Source organism: Tricharina praecox (assembly GCF_024521635.1).
Source record: "Tricharina praecox strain CBS 144465 chromosome Unknown BZA05scaffold_14, whole genome shotgun sequence".
Taxonomy (NCBI): Eukaryota; Fungi; Ascomycota; class Pezizomycetes; order Pezizales; family Pyronemataceae; genus Tricharina; species Tricharina praecox.
This window is the reverse complement of record NW_026250416.1, coordinates 78160-99179: the sequence shown is the minus strand read 5'-3', so window position 1 is coordinate 99179 and position 21020 is coordinate 78160. Positions and strand designations below refer to the sequence as shown.

General features: G+C 52.4%; 8 protein-coding genes across 8 annotated transcripts; 2 read left to right on the top strand and 6 right to left on the bottom strand.

Moving 5' to 3' along the window:
* Window positions 1–418: 418 nt before the first annotated feature.
* Window positions 419–3017, bottom strand: BZA05DRAFT_474378 (uncharacterized protein; the record flags this gene model as incomplete). The annotated part of the gene is made up of 2 exons (XM_051488121.1): window positions 767–3017; window positions 419–716 (listed from the first exon to the last, which is right to left on the bottom strand). The coding sequence occupies exons 1-2, from the start codon at window positions 2941–2943 to the stop codon at window positions 419–421; spliced, it is 2475 nt and encodes an 824-aa protein (XP_051338829.1). The 5' UTR covers window positions 2944–3017.
* A 90-nt stretch (window positions 3018–3107) lies between these two features.
* BZA05DRAFT_399716 (cell division protein ftsj) lies at window positions 3108–4488 on the top strand. Its single transcript, XM_051483830.1, has 5 exons — window positions 3108–3392; window positions 3446–3472; window positions 3539–3916; window positions 3981–4142; window positions 4196–4488. Exons 1-5 carry the CDS (start codon window positions 3141–3143, stop codon window positions 4316–4318), a joined length of 942 nt encoding a protein of 313 aa, XP_051338828.1. The 5' UTR covers window positions 3108–3140; the 3' UTR covers window positions 4319–4488.
* A 54-nt stretch (window positions 4489–4542) lies between these two features.
* On the bottom strand, window positions 4543–7635 carry BZA05DRAFT_338277 (DDHD domain-containing protein; the record flags this gene model as incomplete). Its single annotated transcript, XM_051480883.1, has 8 exons — window positions 4543–4665; window positions 4719–5225; window positions 5285–5531; window positions 5586–5985; window positions 6039–6168; window positions 6223–6989; window positions 7045–7408; window positions 7498–7635. 8 exons carry the CDS (start codon window positions 7633–7635, stop codon window positions 4543–4545), a joined length of 2676 nt encoding a protein of 891 aa, XP_051338827.1.
* A 575-nt stretch (window positions 7636–8210) lies between these two features.
* On the bottom strand, window positions 8211–10630 carry BZA05DRAFT_58673 (calponin homology domain-containing protein). Its single transcript, XM_051488455.1, has 4 exons — window positions 10165–10630; window positions 9429–10093; window positions 8436–9362; window positions 8211–8380 (listed from the first exon to the last, which is right to left on the bottom strand). The coding sequence occupies exons 1-4, from the start codon at window positions 10396–10398 to the stop codon at window positions 8293–8295; spliced, it is 1914 nt and encodes a 637-aa protein (XP_051338826.1). The 5' UTR covers window positions 10399–10630; the 3' UTR covers window positions 8211–8292.
* A 277-nt stretch (window positions 10631–10907) lies between these two features.
* On the top strand, window positions 10908–12546 carry BZA05DRAFT_58697 (uncharacterized protein). The gene is made up of 2 exons (XM_051488456.1): window positions 10908–11538; window positions 11595–12546. Exons 1-2 carry the CDS (start codon window positions 11287–11289, stop codon window positions 12453–12455), a joined length of 1113 nt encoding a protein of 370 aa, XP_051338825.1. The 5' UTR covers window positions 10908–11286; the 3' UTR covers window positions 12456–12546.
* Window positions 12547–12879: 333 nt separating this feature from the next.
* On the bottom strand, window positions 12880–13319 carry BZA05DRAFT_399706 (uncharacterized protein). The gene has a single exon (XM_051483829.1). The coding sequence runs from the start codon at window positions 13196–13198 to the stop codon at window positions 12935–12937; it is 264 nt and encodes an 87-aa protein (XP_051338824.1). The 5' UTR covers window positions 13199–13319; the 3' UTR covers window positions 12880–12934.
* A 668-nt stretch (window positions 13320–13987) lies between these two features.
* On the bottom strand, window positions 13988–14664 carry BZA05DRAFT_374237 (uncharacterized protein; the record flags this gene model as incomplete). Its single annotated transcript, XM_051481757.1, has 2 exons — window positions 14602–14664; window positions 13988–14470 (listed from the first exon to the last, which is right to left on the bottom strand). Exons 1-2 carry the CDS (start codon window positions 14638–14640, stop codon window positions 13988–13990), a joined length of 522 nt encoding a protein of 173 aa, XP_051338823.1. The 5' UTR covers window positions 14641–14664.
* Window positions 14665–17690: 3026 nt separating this feature from the next.
* On the bottom strand, window positions 17691–19575 carry BZA05DRAFT_354135 (serine hydroxymethyltransferase). Its single transcript, XM_051481359.1, has 3 exons — window positions 19327–19575; window positions 19205–19261; window positions 17691–19149 (listed from the first exon to the last, which is right to left on the bottom strand). Exons 1-3 carry the CDS (start codon window positions 19435–19437, stop codon window positions 17821–17823), a joined length of 1497 nt encoding a protein of 498 aa, XP_051338822.1. The 5' UTR covers window positions 19438–19575; the 3' UTR covers window positions 17691–17820.
* Between the last annotated feature and the right edge of the window lie 1445 nt (window positions 19576–21020).

The following is a 21020-nucleotide window of genomic DNA, read 5'->3' as shown; positions in this document are numbered from 1 at the left end:
AATAATTGCTTGTGACCTAAGTAGATCATGGTTGTATTATAGTACACATCTCAAAGGGAAGTTGAAGGGTGATACGCAACTTCCAAGTGATCGGACGAGTGAGTGATCGTTAATGATTGGCGATATTCAATTGAACGGCGAGTGACTGGCAAGAAGGAAGCCAAATGAATGGCAGTTCGAAGGCTGATAGGAGGTAATAATCCCCTAAGCCGAGCAGATGAAATTTTCTATGTCAGAATGAATGAGCCCAAGGGAAGTATGTAGCATAAGTAAAGCCAGGCATCACTAGTGCATCATCCGAATGGATGGATTAACCACTCACTCCGTCCACGTCGCTTCCTTCCACCGCCCAAAACAGCCAAATAACTAAGTACAGCTAAACCAAGTGAAAGATATAATACAAGAAAGACCGCCTCCCCTAGTTCCCCACCCTCTTCTCGAACGCCTCCCTATCCCTCCCCGCCCTTTCTGCATCGAACCCCTCACTCCCCCGAATATTTAGCGAGGACTTAAACACTGGTTGTTCCTCCGGCATCTCTGGTTCCAAGAAGGCAAGCTCGTCTGGCGGTAAGAACTCGCCTAGTTCATTTGGCGGCGGGAGATTGGCGTTGAGCTCCTCCTTCACGCTAGGCCACGTTTCCGGGAAGTCCTTTTCTAACCACTCCTCAAGTTTGAGGAGGCGGGTGCGGTCGAAGGTTGAGTGGAGGGTTAAAAGGCTATTCACGTTAGCGAAGGAGAGAAGTTGGTAGGTGTGGGGGAAACAAACACGTTGTGCCCAGGCTTAAAACCTAAAGTTGCCTCTAAGCTAGCAATAACCTTCAATACCTCATCCCAGCGCTCTAATTTAGCGAGAGCCTCGATGTAGGCGGCCACATTCTCCTGCGTCATCTTCACTCCCTGGCGAATATACCGTGCCCACAGCCCCTGCGCCTTCTTGAGGCCCTTGTCCGACCGTCCACAGGCATTGAATACATGTGAGATGGTGGTATTATCTGGTCCTTCAACACTGCGTGCAATCTCCTCGTATACGAAGAAGGCACGCTCCGTCATCCCGCAGCGGATGTAGGCGTACATCAATGCATTGAGGAGGGTGGTATCAATCTCGACATACGGGTCCATGTTGAGTAGTCTATGGGCGGGGTGGATATTCTCGACAGATCGAGTTTGGCCAATACCGATGAAGGCAGCCGTGTATTCATATTTAGTGGGTTTGCGGTCTTCGGTTCGTGTCATGTGCTCGAGCACTCGGACGGCGGCGACGGGTTTACCAAGCTCGAAGAAGAGGTTCATCATCCGCCCACGGTCCTTGATAGAAGTCTCAGTGAAGACGCGGACTAGTAGCAGGTAGGCTTCCCATGCGTCCTCGTTTGGTGTAGTCACTCGGTGAGTGAATTCGATGATCTTTTGGATCACGGTTTCTCGCTCGGCGGTTGAGAAGAAGCCGACTTCTCGCTTAAGGAGGTCTCTAGCGCCGGCGAAGGCGGCTTCTTCGAGGTGAACGTTAAGCATTGCAACGAGGGTGGCGCAATTGAGATGTATCTTCATCTCGATGAGGTCTTTGTAGAGGGTTATTAGTCGAGGGAGGTTGCAGTCGGGGTATTTTTCTGCTACCACACGCAACAGGTCCTGCGGGATATCGGCCGTGTAGTTTTTGGGCACATCATGGGTGAATTTGAGGCTTTCAAAAACCGTCATTGCACCGTCGTGGTCGCCACGCAAGGTCAAACTCTTGAGCTGTAGTTCGAGTGAGGTTCGATTGGGCTCTATGCCCCGCGCGGAGAAGATGGAAAAGATTTGATCAACCATTTCGTGGTTGTTCAATGATATGGCGGTTTCGAGAAGGGTGTTGATTGTTTCTGCGGATGGTGGCTGACCGCCTTTTCCAGCCCGAGAAGCCATGATGTCGAGAAGCTGGTTCACCTCTTCAGTGCCTTCCGACGTTCTGGCTGCGAATTCCAACACCGTATCCCAAGCTCCCAATCCCATCTTGATGGCAGGGTCCTTCGCATGTCTCGTCAATAGTGTTCCTAATATCTCCTTCCCCCATTCAAACTGTCCGCTGCGTAAACACGCTTTGAGTAAGCTGAGATAAACGCGGATCGTATTGGTCCCTCCATCCGAGAGTACCGCAACCGCCCTGTCATACCACAGCTTCGCATTCTCCAGATCATCCCGCTTGCAGTAGTATACCACAGGATGATAGTAGAGTTGTGCTGCCGCTGCTCCCGTCTCCTTGGCAAGCAAGTCCTCCAACGTCTCCATTAGTTTCTGCTCCTTCCCCTCCTTCCCAAGCCCCTCTAACGTCCTCTCCCATATTTTTCGCCTAGCCCCCTCCTCCAAGCTTCCCGACCACTGCTTCGCAACTTCCACCGCCTCCTCCGGGAATCCCGCGGCATTGAGTGCCACAATATAGCAGTAAACATCATCCCCAGTCGCAACGAAGCCTTCGCTCCCCACCAGATCCTTCCACACCTCCCTCGCCAGTGCTAGCTGCTTCGGACTCTGACCCGGCAGGGTCACCAGCGCTTTCCTCAGCACCGCCGGCTCGAACCTCAGGCCGTGCGTGCGTATGTACTCGTATGCCCTCGCCGCAAGTGTAACATAAGAATCGCGCATGACGCGGGGATAGTAGCTCTCGACGAGTCTCGTGAACGCTACCGCGATCGCCTCGGGAGAGGGCGCCGCACCCAGTTTTTTGTCCAGGTGGTTGACCAGCGCAACTAGCGTCTGCATTCCTGTCACATCTTTCGTTACTTCTGCGCTGCCCTGGAGGAATTTCGGAACGTAGATGGCTCTGCGCTGTTGGTGCTGTGGTGGGAGAGAGGAGGAGGAGGAGGAGGGGAGCTGGGCGGAGGTGGTGGGTGCGAGGCGGTGCGGACAGCGGAGGATGTCACCGAGTAGTGGCCGGCGTGGGAGCTGACGGAGGGGGTTGCGGGGACGCATGGGGAACGTCAATGGCTGATAAGGTTGATCCGGTGGACACTGGTGATGGTTGAATGGTTCTTCGGAGGTGCGGCGGCGACAGCGGCGGTGGTGGGGTGACAGTAGCGATGGTTACCCTGTTGCCCCACCACCTCCGAGAAACCTGGTTCACGAGCCAGGCCAAACGAGTAGTATTCCCGCCGCGCAATGCCGACATCATGACTACAGCTAGGTCTCTCTTCCGTACCTGCGCCTTTCGGGCCTCCGTCGTGCCCATTATCAGACCATCCTACCAATGCATCCGCCACGGCTCCTCCGCGTCATCGACGCGCTGGCTCAACAGGCAGAGCAACGACCACTACAACAAACAGGCAAAGGTCCTACGTCTTCGGTCTCGTGCGGCTTTCAAGCTTCTCGAAATCAATGAAAACTACGGATTATTTAAACCGCGGATGACAGTGGTGGACCTGGTATCCTCTCTCCTTCCCGTCTGTTACCGACACCCCCGAGCTGACACAAACAGGGCTACGCACCAGGCTCATGGAGCGAGGTTTGTCTTCGCCCCCGAGCCCCTCAGCAGACCGCGCAGCATCATAACCTCTGCGGGAAGAACTAGGTGGCGATAGACCGTGTATCACCGGGCGGGCGGGTAGTAGGCCTCGACATCCTCCCGGCGCAACCGCCGAAGGGTGTTTCAACCCTTCAAGGCGACTTTCTCTCACCTTCGGTGCAGTTGATGCTCCGCGACTTCCTCTCTGATCCTGAGCGCGGACGGGCGCGCGCATCAGTAGTGGACAAAGCGTACATCGACATCGAGCGCGAGGAGACAAGCGGCAGCCACGTGGAAAATCCGGAAAAGACAGTTGATGTGGTCCTCAGCGATATGTGGATACCCTGGGAACCGCCGCCAAAAAACTTTCTGCGGTCTCTGACCGAACCTTTTAGGTTGATGAATACCAGCGGGATCCGGTTTAGGGATCATGCCGCCAGCATGGTTTGTCACTCCGGACTTTCAACGATGAGGACGACTGGTTGACTGACAACTGGGGCGGAGATAGGACCTCTGCAATGCGGCACTAATGTTCTGCCTGGATGTCCTTAAGCCAGGCGGCCACTTCGTGTGCAAGTTCTATCAGGGAGCCGAGGATTCAATACTGGAAGCGAAACTAAAGAAACTGTTTACGAAGGTGCATCGCGACAAGCCAGATAGCTCTAGAAAGGTCTGTCCAAGCCGCAAGGTCCTCCCGTAACAATCCGACTGACGAAAATTCAGGAATCTCGGGAGTTGTACTTTGTCGCGCTCGCGTTGAAGAAGAATGTTAGTAAGGCTATGATTGAGGAGAAACGGCCAACAAAACCAGCACAACCGCCACCAAAAGAAGAGGAAGAGTTTTGAGTAGTCCACAGGGCTGGTAGGTAACTAAGGAGGCTGTCCAACAAAGTTGGCGGCTGGGAGGGTGAGCTGTTACAGCGGGTAGTTAGTATGCAGCTAGGCCACCGATGAAAGGCACGGGTCTTGGTTGTACATTCTATCGATAGCATCGGTCCATACAATGCAATAATACATCAATACTCCACAATCAGAAAGTGCATCACTCTCATATGCATATACCCACCAGCTTACTCTAGCCCGCCAATGCTCCACCCATCTCCCAAATCACCCTTACCCAGTCCTGCTTTATGGCTCCGTTTCATAACCCTAGATCTCGATAGTAGCTGCGAGACCACGAAATGATTTACATCCTGCAATCGCGTTAGCATCAGCACTCCAGCCGGACTATCACCATTCAACATACCTCGTCACCCCAATAACTCAAGTGACTAGCAATGCTCGCGATGACACTGATGTCAAACACACCCTCCTGAATCGCAAAGTCTATGCGTCCAGTCGAATTAAGTGCGCGGACTTTATCCTCCTCATTTCTGACTCTAGACTCATCCACGTCTCCATCTGACAAGACACCACTCTTCCGCTGCTTCTGGAACCCGGCGAACAACGTCTCGATCTCAGCATCGAGCATTGTGGGTGGGTGTTTCCCCTCCATCTGGTGTATTCCTGATTTCTTGTCACCGCCGGAAGTGCTAATGGATGTGATGGGCTCAGTGATGCCTAAGCTGCGATTGAGAATCGAGCTCGCGATGCCTGAGTAGACAGAGCTCCACATTGTTGCGACGCTGCGAGTGACACTTTGGCCGATGCCAGAAATCCCGCCGACGATTTGGCCGTTGGAGCTGAAGAGGCCGCGCTTGGTATAGGGGAGGGGTTGGGGCTTGAGTTGGGCCATTGCTTTCGATACCAAGGGCTGCGTGTCGTGTCAGCTTTCTGAAGACGCACAGATGTCAAAGATAGCAACAGACGCACCTCCATGCGGTATGATATTGGGTCTGCAGGGTGAAAAACGTTGAACAGTTGCGCACATTTGGGCGAGGAAACGAGGAAGGGAATCTCAGCCGTGGATGAATGTGGTTTAGGATCGAAGGGCCCATAACTTTCGTCCAGAGGAGAAGTGACGGGATCTCCTCCATGGTTAGGACGTGCACTGATGGTTCGACCTTTGAGCATCTGGAAGAGTCCAACCGGAGATCCCAACGCAAAGAAATTTTCAACACTGCGTTTCAAGGTTTAGTACAGTTCCTTCAGTATTCAACCAAGAGAAACATACGGGAAATCTAGTGACGGTAGCTCATTCTTTGCCAGCACAATCCCAGGATCACCGGGTTGCCGACAGAGAATGTCAAAGATAATTGCCGATCCCAAAGAATGTCCCACAAGGCTGATCTTGCCTTTGAATCCGGGATTGCGCTCCTTGAATAGCGCGTAGATCCGATTGCACTCTGTAAGAACTGTTCGAATGATATGCTCACGATATGTCCCACTTTGATATAGTAAAACGTCCAGTGCGAGGTCCGTCATGAGGTTTCGAACATAAGGAGCACCTTCGACGGTAATATCCTCGAGGGAGGGATACTCCTCCTCATAACCCGAGTCCTTGCTGCTAAGATCTTGCTCTCCACGGTTCTGCCTCAATGACTGCTTGGGGAAGTCAAGTAGATGCCTCCAACCTTTTGTAGGATTAGCAACGAGAAGACATAAATTTCATAGACGCTTCACATACAAACTGGTAGGCATTGTACTCGGCAATTCTTCCGCTTGCTCTCGGCAGTTTCCCCGTTGAGCACCTGCAAATCCGGACTGACAGCGTAGACGCCCTTGAGCGACTTTCGGAAGACGTTGACATCATGCACCTACACTCCTGGTCAGATCTAAACTCATAGATTCACTACTCAGGTAAAACGCACAAAATTCACACTCTCCATCTTCATCGACAGCTTTTGCCCGATTCCATGTGTCACCAATAGTAGATGTTCAATTTCTCTTCCTGGGTCATCAGTTTCGTCATCGTCGCGGTAGTCCTCTTTGATCTCAGCCTCCATCATCTTCTCCTCGGCCTGCTGGTCCACGTAGGAAGACATTTTACGCTCCAACGCCAGTCGGCCAGAAGAGACGCTCATGCGTCGGTCCGGTGCGTCGTCCGGATGCCTTATAGTAGAACTAGTAGACGATGCAGCCGGCGGCATTCGTTGCTGATATTTCTCGTCAACAGAAGGTGCGGACTTATTTTCAGCTACTGGAGCCGCTGGAGCTGCTGGAGCCGTTACAGTAGATTTCGGCTCGGAATATCCTCTGACGAGCTTTATTCCTCCCATGTGAGTACCGGCTGACATGCGCTGCCACACGGTGGCAGCGAGTTTCCCGTAAAAGTCATCTGTAAAGAGCCATGCTGTATTCGGATCGACAAAAACTACGAATGAGTTAAGGTGTGCACCTAACAGTCTCCACGTTTGCTGTTGGGCTTGGGTGGATGAAGTTGAAACGCCATCTTTTGTTGTTGTTGTTGCTACAGGCTTTGCAGGAGCTTCTCCATCAGTGCTTGATTCCGTCGTCTTCGATGGCTTAGCCTCCGGCTGCTCCTTAGTAGCCGCTGCCACCACCGTCCGGAATGGCTTTAAGTTAAGGTAGCCCTCCTCGATTTGCGTAGCCAAATTCTCGTCGCACGGCCTGCCCTCTGTCCGTTATTTTAGCTTCTGTACTTTCCGCACACACCCTCTCGATCTAGATACCTTGATAGAACCACGTCCCGCGCTTAACCTCATACACCGGCCCCTCCCAATAAACCGGTCCCAGCTCTCTCCTCTTGATGTCCACGTCAAAGAGATAATCCTCATTGACGGGGACCTTCACCTCCTTCTCCTGGGATGGCTTCCCAAACCCTCCAAAACTCCCCGTACCCACGCTCGCATCCGTAAATAGCTCGATCGCGGAAGCACGCTTGTACTTCGTACTCTCGGCGAGCTCCTCCTCTTCTGAAAGCTTTTGGAAGGCGGCCTCGATGGCGCGGGAATCGCGAGCGCAGAACGCTACGAACTTCGACGGAGGTTTCGACGGCGGAGTATTCTGGGGTTGGAACGGCTTTCGCTTCGGGACCTGTCACCCCGCACGGGCATGAGTTAGCTCGTGTTCCACGTATGTACGCCAGCGTCACGTATGTATGTAGCTGGGGGAGAGAAACTGACATCCACCGCGTAATACCACCGGACGTTGAGCGGCGGACAGTCCGGCGGATACTCTCTCTGCGATAGCCGATGCAGCGAGGACGTGGCATGATCGTTCGTCGGCTGGTTGGAAGGAAGCGGAGTTGTCGGTCTCGACATCGAGGAGCTTCCTCCTCCTCCCAGTGGTCCCGGCGTAGGTGTCTGTAGCCGTGACGGGGAAGTGTTGCTGGTCGCCATTATTGCTTTCGCAAGTCGTTGTGGTAACTGCCGGTGGACTTTCCGGGCAATATATCGAGCGATGAGGGGCAGGCGGAGCAGCTTGATAGCTGAGGTAGGGGTCTTGCCGTTCAGGGCAGGGGGGCGGTACGCGTATGAAATGTAGGTTCAGAGCTCCTGAAACTTAGAAATTGGGAATTGAAAGGAAAGAACAGCTTGCTTGACGCTATCGTGGTATTACTATAGCAACTACAGCTAGACGATTGATACTACACGGGGGTTCATGGTCCAACAAGCTACTGTCCAATGACGTAGGGAAATCTTGAGCTCCGATGCGGCTCTTTGGTGGAGGGTGCGAGACCATGACTGGCCAATATTCAACTAATGAATTGTTTGCTCACTGCCAAAAAACTAAACGCACATACGAGCAACTGTAATGATTCTAGGATGCCTCCAACGTATCAATCCCGTCTCTTCAAGACAAAAAATAAAACCACCGCTTTTGATACCAATACATTATCGTCATCAGTGCTACGATAGAGAAAAGCAAATGAAAAGCGTGCCCCTAGCTAGACACATCCACATCCGCAACAACAAAGCCTACATATGCTCGTAAGTGGCCATCAAACTGCCCAAGAAGGTGACAACGAGTCTGCTTCTCACAGACACGATATCCTCAGGAACCAGCCTATCGCAAGTTAGCGTCGGAAAATAATTGTAATCGGAGGAGATTGAGAACATACCAGATGGTTGCACCCATCTTCCTTGCAATACTGATACTCAGTTTGGCGTTCATGTAGGCGTCCTCCTCGGTCCTGCCATCATTCACCAATGCATAATCGACATAGCCACTCTTCATGCCGTTCAGCACATCCAGCAAGAAGACTCCAGTGCCCAAGCTCTGGTCCTTGAAACTTCTGACACTGCTTCCACGGCCACCGCGCTTCGCCATTTCGTTTGCCCACTTGAGCATGTAGGAATCGGTGATCTCAGCCATTCCGACCTTCTGCGCCAATCCTTGCAGAGTGCGAGTGATATCCCGTCTCATCAATTGCCAGGTGATGGCAAGGGTGAGAGTACGCTGACCATCGGTGATGTCGGCACCCTGGATACCGACAAGCGAGAAGCGGTTCTGCTTTCCGAGCTCGACAGCGTAGTTAGTGTTCTCGACAGCCTTGAACCGCATCAACTCGCCTCCGTGAGCAGGAGCCTTGTTGACATGCCGCCAGTTGACCGAGCCAGGAATGACTTTGTCGTAGGCTTGAAGCAGGATGGTTCCATCGCGCAGGTCATCGAACAAGGAGTTCACCGAAGGCTGGACATCTAAAGAATTGAGCCACAAGGTGAAGACACGAGCCTCACGTTCGCCCTCCGCGTCGAAATCGTCGATTTCCACTTTCTCCTCCTCGGTCAGGGCATCAAGACCAGGGTGGGTGTTGAAGAGGTTGGCAACAAAAGCCAAGTTAAGCTTGGGATTACCAGCGACGATGGACTTAGGGGTAAGGAACTTGCGGCAGTCGAGTTTGTCGGCGTTCTGGAGGACTTGCTCGGCACGGTCGTGAAGGTCCGGGGTGTTTAGAGGGCCGCGAGAACACAGATCCGGTGCGAGCTGGTTCAAAAGAACAGTGTAGTTCTCACCGTCCGAAACATCTTTGCTAAAGTTGTTCACGCTGCAGAAAATACGGTCAGTCAGGCCCGGTGAGCTCGCCCCCCGCAATTGGCATGCAGTCACTTACGTTCTGTGCCATTTCGCAGCTTTCAAATGGTAGTTGAACCACCGCAGAAGGATCTGCTCCGGAGGCAGCCTCAAGAACTGCTCCAATGTCTCATCCTCGTCCAGCAGCCGGTACAGCTCTGGGTGAAGCTTGATATCGATCTTTCCGAGCAAACCGCGGCGGATAATCTGCCAGATCAACCCAAGGATCAAGTGCTCCCTGACCTCAATCATATCCCCAGAACCAATGTTCACGACCGAACAACCAATCGCCTTCGCCGAGTTGATCACAATGTTGTTGTTCTCCGTCATGTGAAACTGGTTCAGCTTCTTCATGCGAGTACTGGTTCTATTCAATACACGCTCATCGATGGTATCCGGCACAGAGTCGTTGATGAGCTTAGCGAGCACCAGACCGTCCTTGCACTCGTCGAACATCTGGAAGGTATCGGTTGGGAAAGGTAGCCGGTCACCGATATCGGAATCCCCAGCCAGGACGGCATTGATGTGTCTAGTGAACTCGGTCCTTTCGTCCTCGTTGATGGTGTGCGCACTGCTTCCGGTTGCTCCGGACATCTTGATCACACCACCTCCCTTACTCCCAGTTCTCGCATGAGTAACCGCTGGTACAGCCCTCGATGCCGCAGATGTTGGTGCTGACTCGGAGACTCTCAGTTTCGAGATCAACTGTCCCTCGAAACACGCATTAGCTCTCATCCACCCCCTACCACAACTCTCTCAGGGAGGAGGTAACTGACATCGACGAAATCATCCAATTCAACCCTCCTGGAGCTATCCAGCTCCACCTGCTTGAGCGCAGCCCTGACCTCGTCGTACGACTTCCTTTCCAGCTGCTGCACCACCTTGATGGCCGTCGCTTCATCGAGATATCCATTATCCTCCTCGTCGACGCGCTTGAACGTGTCCTGGAGCGCAAAGATCCCGTCCTGTCCGAACTGCGGATACTTCCGGGCGAGCTTTATCACGTTCATCGTTTTCGTTGTTGTATCGTATCGGTGAAGGTTGTTTGGAGGGGTGGAATGAGGGGTTTGTTTGTGCGACGTATGTCTGAGATATCTGAGCGATAGTTAGAGAGGGTGCGAGCTCCAGGAACGAGCTCATATATATAGAATTGTTCCGAAGTGAAGTTAAGCACTTACGTATCACCGCCACAAGGGCTGGGGGCTGGGTCAAGATGTGTGATGGCTTGCTTGCGTGGCCTCTGAAGATGGGGATGTTTTGGTTGATGGAATGTTCGCAGGCGGGAAGCGGAGTTCCCTGGATCCTAGCCAAGCCACCATCTGTTCGGTGACGTTTGCCCCTGTTTGGAGAAGAGCTACTCTAGTTACTCACAGTAAGCAGAGCACAGCTTTGTTCGTACTCGTACACCATCCCTACAGCGGTACCAAAGCTTAGGGCGGCAATGGGTATCTTTCGTTTCCGGTGTCCGTGTTCGACTGTGTTCTATGTAGTCTCTGACTCGCATCTAGAGTAAACCGACATGCAGGCCACGATCACCGTCGCTTCAGCTCGACACAGCTAGCCTCAGAGGGTCCCGTTTCCCTACAGTACCGAGGCATCTAGGCCCTACGCAACTCCAGCGAAAATGGGCCCTGAGAAGGCCAAGAGAAGCCTCGTCACTTGCTGCGCGTGCAAGTGACTCGCCATGATCAGTGGTCTTCATACCCGTGTGGCCATGGGCGTGACCGGATTCACTATGGATAACGTCACCGTGCAGAGAGCCCCCTCCGATCATCAGCTACGTTTCTTGAAATCCCATTGGCTGCGGAGACCTTCATACGCGCCCCACACTCCATCATAACCCTTCACCCCGCCTCACCTCTCGTCTTTCACATCTCCTAAATACTTGGCTATACAGGATGTCCGCAAAAACCACGATCTTGCTATCCAAGAGCAATCTCCCGGCTGATGTCGAGATCATAATCTTCGGCCAACGGTACCACCTCCACAGCGCCGTGCTGCGCTTGTTCTCCGGGTTCTTCGACGGCAGTCTGTCCGAGAATTGGTGGAAGCCCGAAAATACAATCTCCGGGCCGACGTCGATAAGTTACCGGTATGGCTTGTGCCGAGATGAGAGTGGCGACTTGATGCTAGTGCCGGTGGGGCCGGATGTAAGCTCTCCAGAAGACGGAAGACGCGGGAACACCAGTGACTGATACCACTCAAGGTGGTGTTAAACGAGGTCCTCCCTTCAGCACCGGGGATGCCGCCACCGCCCAACGATGAGGAGAAAGCCTACCTCGACCGTGTAGACGCCGAAACCGAGATGGCGCGGTCCTACGATAGTCTCTTCCGGATAATCTACCATGCGCCGATTACCGGCTACCAAACCGACAGCGAATGCGAGAGCCTGCTAGAAGTCGCAGATCTGTACTGCAGTCGTTCCGTCGTTGCCGCGCAGATCGAGCACAAGCTGCTTTCGTCCCCGGACATCGCGCAGGCGCTGGCGCACAGAGCGCTGGAGTTCTTGAATCTCGCGACGAAGATCCGCAGCAAGAAGTTGTTTAAAGACTCGTTTATACATCTTGTGGGGAGGTGGAAGGTTTATAGAGAGGTGCGGGATCTGGACTTGCCGGAGAGCATCACGGTTCTGGCAGAAGAGGAGTACAACCGCATCGGCGAGATGATTTCGGCTGCCTCCAGTGAGATAGACCGGCTCACGGCGGGCTCGGAGGAGTATTCGATGGCATATCCGGTTATCCACCGGATTCTCCGAAGATCCTTCACTGACCCGGGAAATAGCGGGAGCACGAGAGAGGGAGTGATGTACCGGCAAATCAGCAGCCCGACGACGTGGGTGATGAATGAGGAGGAGGAGGAGATACAGGCAGGAATGGATGCCAGGTTTCCTGAGAGGGCGGGCGGGTTGCATGCGTTTTTGGCGAGGATTCCGGAGAAGGTGCAGGGCATCGTTGCCCCGCTGCTCAAGAACAATCTCGTGCTTGGGAAGGGATTGAATTTTCAGCATTTGACCTGTGCTGAGCTGGGAGATGATCGATATCCATGGGACGATAAGGAACTGTGGTAGATAGATTTGGTGGGGAATTTGGTTGGTTGGGTGGACTGATGGAGCAACTTTGACGGTCGAGCGATGTTGTGTCTACAGCTCCAATGTTTTATTCCGAGGAGTGTCGTCTATGTACTTATGATACCTATACTGAGTTACTGCATCAGAGTTGGAATTTACCTGTCCACAGTATCACATACACCTACAGATAGCACTTACCTACACTCATTGCTGTGCATTTTCGAATCCCAAACTGGCCAGCTAAACAGTATACGCAACACTGGCCAGTCTGCCCCCAAATCACGGTTACATCACCATATCTACCACTTCACGTTTGGTACCGGATAGTGAGGTTACCAACCCATCATTCATCCGCCATTCACCATTTGTCCGTTATTCATCATCATCTCAGTATGTCAGTCATCAACGCAAAGAAATCCCAGTACAGAAAGAAAAAAGAAAAAAGCATATGTCAAGCAGACAATCCCCCAAGTCACATTTCAGTGACATAACAGCATATGTAACCTAACAAGATCAACGCAAACGCAAACAAGCCATGATATCCCCGTAAAAATGCTGCAGACCATCCTCCCAAATAAACATAACACCGTAAAGTTCATCTTCCCGTATCCGGACATCCTGTCGGTGAAATCTCCCCAGTCCACCGAGATTTCGTCAGAGCTCCGCTCCGACAGAATAGAGGCTGAGAGCCTACAAGATCCGGACATAGGAAGCATGAAAACAAAAACAGAGAAAAAAAACATAACACCATACTCATCCTCCCATGTCCAGACATCCTGTCGGTGAAGTCTTCGAAGTCCACCGATATTTCGGCAGAGCTCCGCCGAGCACTCCGACACAATAGAGGCAGAAAGAGCCTCGGATATCCGGACATATGAAGAACGAAAAGAAAAAAAAACAGAACAAAACATCACAACAATGGTCCTTCGGGAGGAAACCATCAGACAAATGAGAAGAAAAAAAACAGAAAACATGTAAAATCCCCAATGTTTACTAGAGCTATGTGAAATCAGAAAGGAGATGTCGTAGAGGGCATCGGAAAAGAAATGCCAAGAAGGACAGATCGAATTTTAGGGGGAAGGGGGAAGGGGCACGGGAAGGGAAAAGGGCAAAGGGGAAAGGGGGCAGGAAAGGAAAGTTGAGACTAGGATATATGGGATTAGGTATATTCCCGTCTCTTTTTTTGGGGGGTAGGTGATTAGAACGTCGTCAGCTTATACTCTCCCGAGAGAGAGTTCAAGATACGAAATTGAATCACCCACGCCATAGATCCGCGATTAGCGAGTGGCATCTCCACTCTCGGGACCCAAGAAAAGGTCCGCGAAGCGAGAGACACCACGGGGAGGAACAGCGTTAGTGTTGGTAATCCTGCGGATCGGCGGGGCCAAAGGCCTGGAAGTCCTGAATCCAAGAGCTCCAGAAGCCCCAGACTCCCTCCAACGAGTCGTGGCACCGTAGGACTGAGCAGCAGTATCAGCCCTCCGCTCGGGAAGGAACTCATCTAAATATCGATGTGTTAGAAATTTAAGCCACTATGGGGGGAGAGACCTCGAGGACTTACGAGCGTAGCAGCAGCGGGAACCGTACGTGCATCCTCCATTCACCCATGCCAGGCAAGTCTTAGTTTTCCACTGGCCATGGCGCTGGACAACACGAAGCTCCTGGGCTCCGTGAGCGAACTGGCAAGACTTTCCATACTTGCACTCTCCAACCTCACTCCAGTTGCGGCACATCTCAGTCTTGTAGAGATTGTTGGTCTTCTTATTGGCATGCCGAGGAGTAAGAGGAACACTCTGGCGACCACTTCCACCGGGAACGGATGGATGGAACGCGGCAGCCGATGTGTAAGGCCTAACCGGAGTCCTAGGGGTGTTTGGGGTCGTGGGCGTAGTGGGCGTAGTCGGTTCGAACATAACTCTCCTGCCGGAAGAAGGGGTCCTGGGAGCAACTAATGCGAAGGACTGCCGAGGGGTGGCCGGAGTGGCCGGAGCAGATACGTTTTCCCTCTTGAGAATCTATACGAGAGCAGTCAGTTAGTCGAGAAAGAATTGAAGTTGATGAAAGGATTTAGAATTCCATCGGAATAACTCAAGCAACATTGTTTCCGTGGCACAGAAGAGCCACTAAGGTATGTGAAGAGACTCACCGAATGGGGCTCGGAGGCACCAGCACTGGCATTGTTCATCGCCTGAACGTGAGCAGCATTGTGCATCGCCTGAGCGTGAGCAGCATTGTTCATAGCCTGAACGTGACCGGCATAACCCGCTCCATTGATTCCACTATAGAACAGAATTAGTTCGACTCTTAAGAATAGTTGAGAACGATCTGGACGGCTGCAACATACTTTGATCTAGAAGCAGCGCCAGCATTGTTCATCATCTGAACTTGACTGGCATAACCCGCTCCATTGAATCCACTGTAGAACAGAATTAGTTCGACTCTTAAGAATAGTCGTGAATGATCCGGATGACTGCAACTTACTTTGAACCGGAAGCAGCGCTTGTGGTTCTAGTGAGCATTGGAGGGCCCTGGAGCATTGGAGGGCCCTGGAGCATTGGAGGGCCCTGGAGCATTGGAGGGCCCTGGAGCATTGGAGGGCCCTGGAGCATTGGAGGGCCCTGAGGCATTGGAGGAGCCGCGAGCATTGGAGGAGCCGCGAGACGCCTGTGCTCGACACCTATTTCGCGCATAGTGTTCGTGGCCCAAGGAGAGTGGCACATCAACATGCTCTTGCTGTGCATCTCCAGTCCCAGAGGCGAGAAGAAGATAGGCAGAGGATCCATGGTATCTCCGACATACAAGCCGCAGTTGATACCAACCACACGCTCTCCTACATGCGCCTGCGTCGATAGGTAGATGAAGTTGCGGTTCTCAACGGAGCCGTTGCGAACAAAGTTGCCAGCAATCAGCCGAAGAACCTCCATCTTCATGATGAGGTTGGTCCTCAGGAAGTAGAGGCCCTCGAACCGGTGGTTGCGAACAACGCAAGCCTCACTTCCGAAGAACTCCTGAGGCCTGTCTCCAGCGATAAAGTGGATTGCACCGCCGTCTGGCAAGATGAACAAATGTTCACCAGCGGGCAGATGGAAGTCTGTTGGAGATGTTAGATCGAGCCACAGCCACCGAGGGGGAGAAAGGAAAAACTTACATTCATCTAGCCTCGGAAGAATAGTTTCAAAAGACTGCATCGTCTGCTGGGGGAGATCAAGACGGTACTCATTCTGTTGCTCGAAGCGGTTATATCCGGATCCCGAAGAGTCACCAATGTTGACACAGTTTTCGCCGTCTTTGATGGCAGCCTTGCTGAATCCACTCAAATATTCCTGTTCAAGAAGGACCATAACCATTGAATGGAACATTTATCACGCTCATCACGAGAGAGAGGCAGTAGCGATGTTAATGTCTCGTTGGCTAGAAAACTGAGCGAGTGGAATGCTGTTGACCGATGAGTCTACCTTGACTGATGTGTATCTGACCAGCTATGTGCTAATAGCATTGGATGCAAACCGCATGCTTTAGGAACGACAAGCTGGTCGAGATCATCGTGGATGTCAAGGAGAAACGATCAGTCAGTACGCTCTTCCAGTAGCGACAACGGAAGACATGTCATCCGCCACTGCCATGTCTCTCATGATGGAGCGCATGGTCCCATTCAATGTAAGGTCCAAGTAGTCAGCAAATGTTTTAAATGTTGGAGATGAGCGAAAGCAAAAAGGAACGATTGATACATCATGTCTCATGTGTTGGGGACAGATGATCAATGAGTTCACCATCATACGATCGATTGTCATGGTGGATAACCAGGAAGATAAACAGGAAGGAAGGACAACTTACGGATATAGGTCGAGAGCCGTGACCGCGACGAACAGAGAGGCTAGCTTGCGGCTGGCTGGTGTCGTCCGACTTGACAATCGTTTCCTCGGATTCAAAAGAACCAACGCTCTGGTCGTTAGAACTAGAGAGCGACTCCGAATCGCCGACTCCGTTCCCGCCGATAGCGTTCTCTCCGACAACGTCCTCGCCTTCGACGTTCTCGGGTCTCTTAGAGGCAGCGTAGTGAGACGCCATGTTTTGTATTAAGGGGGGGGGTAATTAGAGATTGGGGAGGCAGGTACTGAAAGGATGGATTTGTAGAGGGGAGGAGTAAAGACAGATGGAGGACGGGGCAGTCAAAGGAATGGGGAATACCAAGTACTCGCAGAAGTACTCGGCAAGGAAGAGGTGAGTGGTGTGGTGGTTGAGAGAAGAGGAGAGTGAGGAGACGGAAACCGGTGGAGGGGGGGACCGTTGTGTGGACCGTAAGGGTTGGCGGTCGTTTGTGCAGGACGGCCCTTGACCTATGACCAAAAGGCCGTCACGACGGGTTGAGCTCCCACGCTGCTGCGGCGCTGAGCATTTCCACCAAATCTAACCGCAAATCCTTCAAGTTTGGCAGACGGCTCTGAAGATGAGTTAAATTGATTTCCCCTGGTTCTCAGAAGCATCGGCCGCAATGCGTTACATTGCGGGTTAATAGGTATTCCGTTGGGTTCTGGATGACATTGTGAGGGAGAAAGAACGGCCAAAAATGAAAATATGAGTGACGGCGTGTATGTTTGGACTCCACGAAAATGTAGAAATGGATGAAAGCACATCAAAATGTGAGCTGCCAAAACAAATTCTGATGCCCTTCGAATCAATTTGAGCTGAGCTGTGAGTCAACCCTATGGAGGAAGAATGAGTTTATGCTGTGATAGAAGTGTCGAATGACAGTTGATGATTATTGCCTGAATCAGTCATGCATGGGGCGATGGATGGAGTGTCATACATATGGTGATGTTACACAAGATTGCCAAGGAAATCTGTAGGGTTTTTGGGACAGTATATGGTCAGGTTCTTCGATGGCGCTGTGTAGAGCGAAGGTCCTGTTGTCCGAGACCGCAGTTATTGGAGGAGGAGTTGCCGTCCGGCGAAAGGAACAGAGAACAGTGTGAATCGACTGCTAAGGCAGTATCTCAAAGAGCAAGATTCGCCGCCGGTGTAGATATTCTTGGTCCTAGTGCTGAACGCAGCGGGTTCGTGCGACAGCTGATTAAGCCTCGAGAGCCCTTCTGTGGAGCGGATGACCGCTGGGTTTTATGTTTCAGTCCCGAAGAGTTCGAAGACCGGATCCTACCGCTTATAGAATCTTGTCATACTCGTAGTCTCGGCAAAAAGTGAAATTACCTGTCGTTCACGTCCGGCTGGTTTTCAGTGCTCCTGATGTAGCATATATGACTCAACTTATCCACCATGATCAAGCAAATGTCTTCGGCTATGTCAAGCAAAAACGAACGGTATATACATAAGCAAGCAAAACTCCCCGCTCTCAATCAACCCCTTACACTTACTGCTGCCATGGCACGGGGAACTTTCGGGTCCACTCAGCAACCTCCTTCCTTAACTCCTCAATCTCGGGGTAGTCAGTCCCATCGCCGAGCTTCTTGAGGTAATCCTTCAACGTCTGCTTGGGACCAAACTTCGAATCTAGCGAGCGGGCGATCTCCACACCGCGGCCGAGGAACTCCGCAACCTGTGCAAAATCCTCCTCGTCCAGACCCCGCGTCGTCATGGCGGGACTTCCCAGTCGCAATCCACTGGGCTTGAGAGCGCTCTTGTCGCCGGGCACAGTGTTCTTGTTGGTGACGATGTTGGCCAGCTCCAGAATGCGCTCTACGCGTGCTCCGTCGATCTTCTTGGGTCGGAGATCGAGCAGGACGAGATGGTTGTCTGTGCCGCCGGAAACAATGTCGTAACCCTCCATGGTTCGGAGCTTGTTGACAAGGGCCTTGGCGTTCTTGAGGACCTGCGACTGATACTCTTTAAACTCGGCTGTCTTTGCCTGACCGAGGGCCACAGCGAGAGCAGTGATGGTGTGGTTGTGGGGACCACCCTGGTGGCCGGGGAAAACGGAGGCATTGATGGGGCCCTCGAGATCGTACGGGACTTCTTCGCCGTTCTTTTTCACGCTGCGGACTCCTTTACGGAAGAAGATCATGGCTCCTCTGGGACCACGCAACGATTTATGGGTCGTTGTCGTGACGATGTCGGCGTCTTTGAAGGGGGATGGAATAACGCCCGCGGCGATCATACCGGAGAGATGTGCGATATCCGCCATCAGGTAGGCGCCGGTCTTCTTGGCAATTGACTTCATGAGGGAGTAGTCGATGAAGCGAGAGTACGCCGTTGCGCCGGCAACGATAACTTTAGGGCGGTACAGGTCGGCGAGCATGGCCAAGTTGTCGTAGTCGATCAATCCCGTTTCGATGTCCAGGCGGTATGGCAAGGTTTCGTAGTACTTCGAGATCATACTAATCTTCTTGGTGGGTGTCTGGTAACCGTGCGAGAGATGGCCACCATGCGGGAGATCGAGTCCCATGATCCGGTCGTGGGGTCCGCACACCGCCGAGTACGCATATAGGTTCGCCGGAGATCCGGAAAGAGGCTGGACGTTGACTCCCCATTCCGCCGGATTCAAATCGAAAGCCTCGAGGGCGCGCTTCTGACAAAGAGTCTCGACAGCATCGATCTGCTGGTTACCGCCGTAGTATCGTGCGCCGGGGTAGCCTTCCGAGTACTTGTTCTGCATCGGCGAGCCCAGAGCATCGAGGACAGATTGTGATGTGAAGTTCTCAGATGCAATGAGGTTGATGCATTCCACCTGACGTTTTTTCTCCTGCAAGGCTTGTGAGTCACGGCCGCAGAATACTAGGGTTTGTATGTGTACGTACGGCTTCGAGGATCTTGGAGACTTCTGGGTCGGCGGTGGTAAGGTGGTCACGTAGGAGCTATAAGAAGTTAAATTTCGCTCTAGAGAACTCCGAAGGCGGAGGAGCTGGGTGGCAAATCACACCTTGTCATGGGCCGCTGGCAGAGTGCCAGCACGACGTACGCGAGAGGTTGAGAAGGCAGCCTTAGAGCGGACCGAAGCGGTACGCTGTCGAAGAACAGTTCTGGCCAACATCGTGGGTGGCTGATTGAGGCTATGGAAGTGGTGGATAGAGGGAGAGCTGGAGAGTTTGTGGAGGTGCTCAAATGGAGGATTGAGGTGGGGAAGTTAATGGGGTCTCAGTTCCTACATATCCCCACACGGGTTCCGGGCAACGGCCCGCCTAAGTGTATCTACCCTGCTAACTTATTACCAACTAGTGTCGCATTCTACGCTACCTATCAAGAAAAGTATGAAGTTGAAAGCTTTTAAAGGTCAAGAAAATCATAGTGCAACACCTACGGGAGCTTCGAAGGTTTCAAGGCATCCTCGGACAAAGAACTCGGGAGGATGATCATGTCCATCTCTCTTGGGATATTCCAAGCCTCCACCTAGCTGTCATCCATCGACACCACTGCCCTGTCCGAATCTAAGAACTTTATTTTACCGTGTGAGATCTTTATTCAAGTGGGGTACCAGTGTGAGTCTCGGCACGCAAGATTCGCCAGACATCAGAGGACGCGCACATGCTACATAAGGCAACCGGCGGGCCAGAGATTCGCGACCTAGGCTTATGTAAGGTTTTTCGTTCCTGCGTTTTCGTTTCCGACGTGGGCGATATCAGCTTCCTATATGCCTATGTGCTTATATTTCTTCTTCCAAAGCTCGTCATTCTTCTCGCCCCTCTCTTTTGCTTCTTCCTCCCATCCAACCTCCGTGACGATGGCCATCAGAACAGCAGCAACCTCGGTTCTTCGTTCCAGATGCGCGATATCGGCTTCCGCGGGGTTCCTACGCTACCATCGCTCCCATTGAATAGCCACACCCTTAGATGGCCTGATCCTCTGCGTAAGTAGTCTGGGTCCCCCTCCAGTGGTCGCTGGTGGGCACCGTGGTGCGGAAATCCGACGGCGACTCGTACTCGATGATGTAGCGTCGAAGTACTACCTATATAGCGGCAGCAACACTCGAAAAGGTGGCCAATTCTCCTGCACTCCACTCGACGCACAAGTCCGGCGCAAACAACCGCGATGCTTCAGCTCCGCAGCTGTGGCGGCCACATATCTCCCGTCCACTCAAAGGTAATCGAGCATTCGCGCATGAGCATTCGACCACTCGACCATTCGAGCTTCCTGATAGGGGCGAGGTGCTGGATATCATGGGTCAAGTAGAGTGCTCTCCCTCCTGTTCATGCAGAAGTTGCTTGGTTGCCTGAAGCAGCGACATAGAGTACAGAGTAGCCTGGAGGTGGCGAGGTAAACAAGGTGTGGTTGTAGCATTTTTCCTCACCGTGGTACGGAAATAGAAGTAGTAGTTGGACTGTTAGAGTCTAGTATCTACTGCAGTTACCGGGCTGCAGGGAGTGCGTCACTGGATTCGTTGCCATGGCAAAGCCTGGATTGGTGGCTGACCCGGCCCACAGAACATCGAGGGGAAGAACAAGTACTGAGTACACACCGTGGCCAGCGAGAAACACGGAGCTGGACGAAAGAAGGAGAAGACAGAGTGTTGGAAAGTGATCGTCCAGCCACCACACCCTCCTCGTTCACCGATAGGCGCCTCTTGTACAACTCCCTCGAAACCAAGGCAAAACAAATTCCACGGACAGTGAATTCGTT

What these genes read in the sequence shown, in the direction of transcription:
- BZA05DRAFT_399716 (XM_051483830.1), top strand. Translation starts at nt 3,141, where the DNA reads ATGACTACAGCTAGGTCTCTCTTCCGTACCTGCGCCTTTCGGGCCTCC. An exon ending in CACCAGGCTCATGGAGCGAG is followed by an intron (nt 3,473 to 3,538) that starts GTTTGTCTTCGC and finishes GGGAAGAACTAG; the next exon opens with GTGGCGATAGACCGTGTATC. An exon ending in GGGATCATGCCGCCAGCATG is followed by an intron (nt 3,917 to 3,980) that starts GTTTGTCACTCC and finishes GGGCGGAGATAG; the next exon opens with GACCTCTGCAATGCGGCACT.
- BZA05DRAFT_58673 (XM_051488455.1), bottom strand. Translation starts at nt 10,398, where the DNA reads ATGAACGTGATAAAGCTCGCCCGGAAGTATCCGCAGTTCGGACAGGAC. An exon ending in AATTGGATGATTTCGTCGAT is followed by an intron (nt 10,094 to 10,164) that starts GTCAGTTACCTC and finishes TTCGAGGGACAG; the next exon opens with TTGATCTCGAAACTGAGAGT. An exon ending in GCTGCGAAATGGCACAGAAC is followed by an intron (nt 9,363 to 9,428) that starts GTAAGTGACTGC and finishes TATTTTCTGCAG; the next exon opens with CGTGAACAACTTTAGCAAAG.
- BZA05DRAFT_58697 (XM_051488456.1), top strand. Translation starts at nt 11,287, where the DNA reads ATGTCCGCAAAAACCACGATCTTGCTATCCAAGAGCAATCTCCCGGCT. An exon ending in TAGTGCCGGTGGGGCCGGAT is followed by an intron (nt 11,539 to 11,594) that starts GTAAGCTCTCCA and finishes ATACCACTCAAG; the next exon opens with GTGGTGTTAAACGAGGTCCT.
- BZA05DRAFT_399706 (XM_051483829.1), bottom strand. Translation starts at nt 13,198, where the DNA reads ATGTTTTTTTTCTCTGTTTTTGTTTTCATGCTTCCTATGTCCGGATCT.
- BZA05DRAFT_354135 (XM_051481359.1), bottom strand. Translation starts at nt 19,437, where the DNA reads ATGTTGGCCAGAACTGTTCTTCGACAGCGTACCGCTTCGGTCCGCTCT. An exon ending in TGCCAGCGGCCCATGACAAG is followed by an intron (nt 19,262 to 19,326) that starts GTGTGATTTGCC and finishes AACTTCTTATAG; the next exon opens with CTCCTACGTGACCACCTTAC. An exon ending in TCTCCAAGATCCTCGAAGCC is followed by an intron (nt 19,150 to 19,204) that starts GTACGTACACAT and finishes CAAGCCTTGCAG; the next exon opens with GAGAAAAAACGTCAGGTGGA.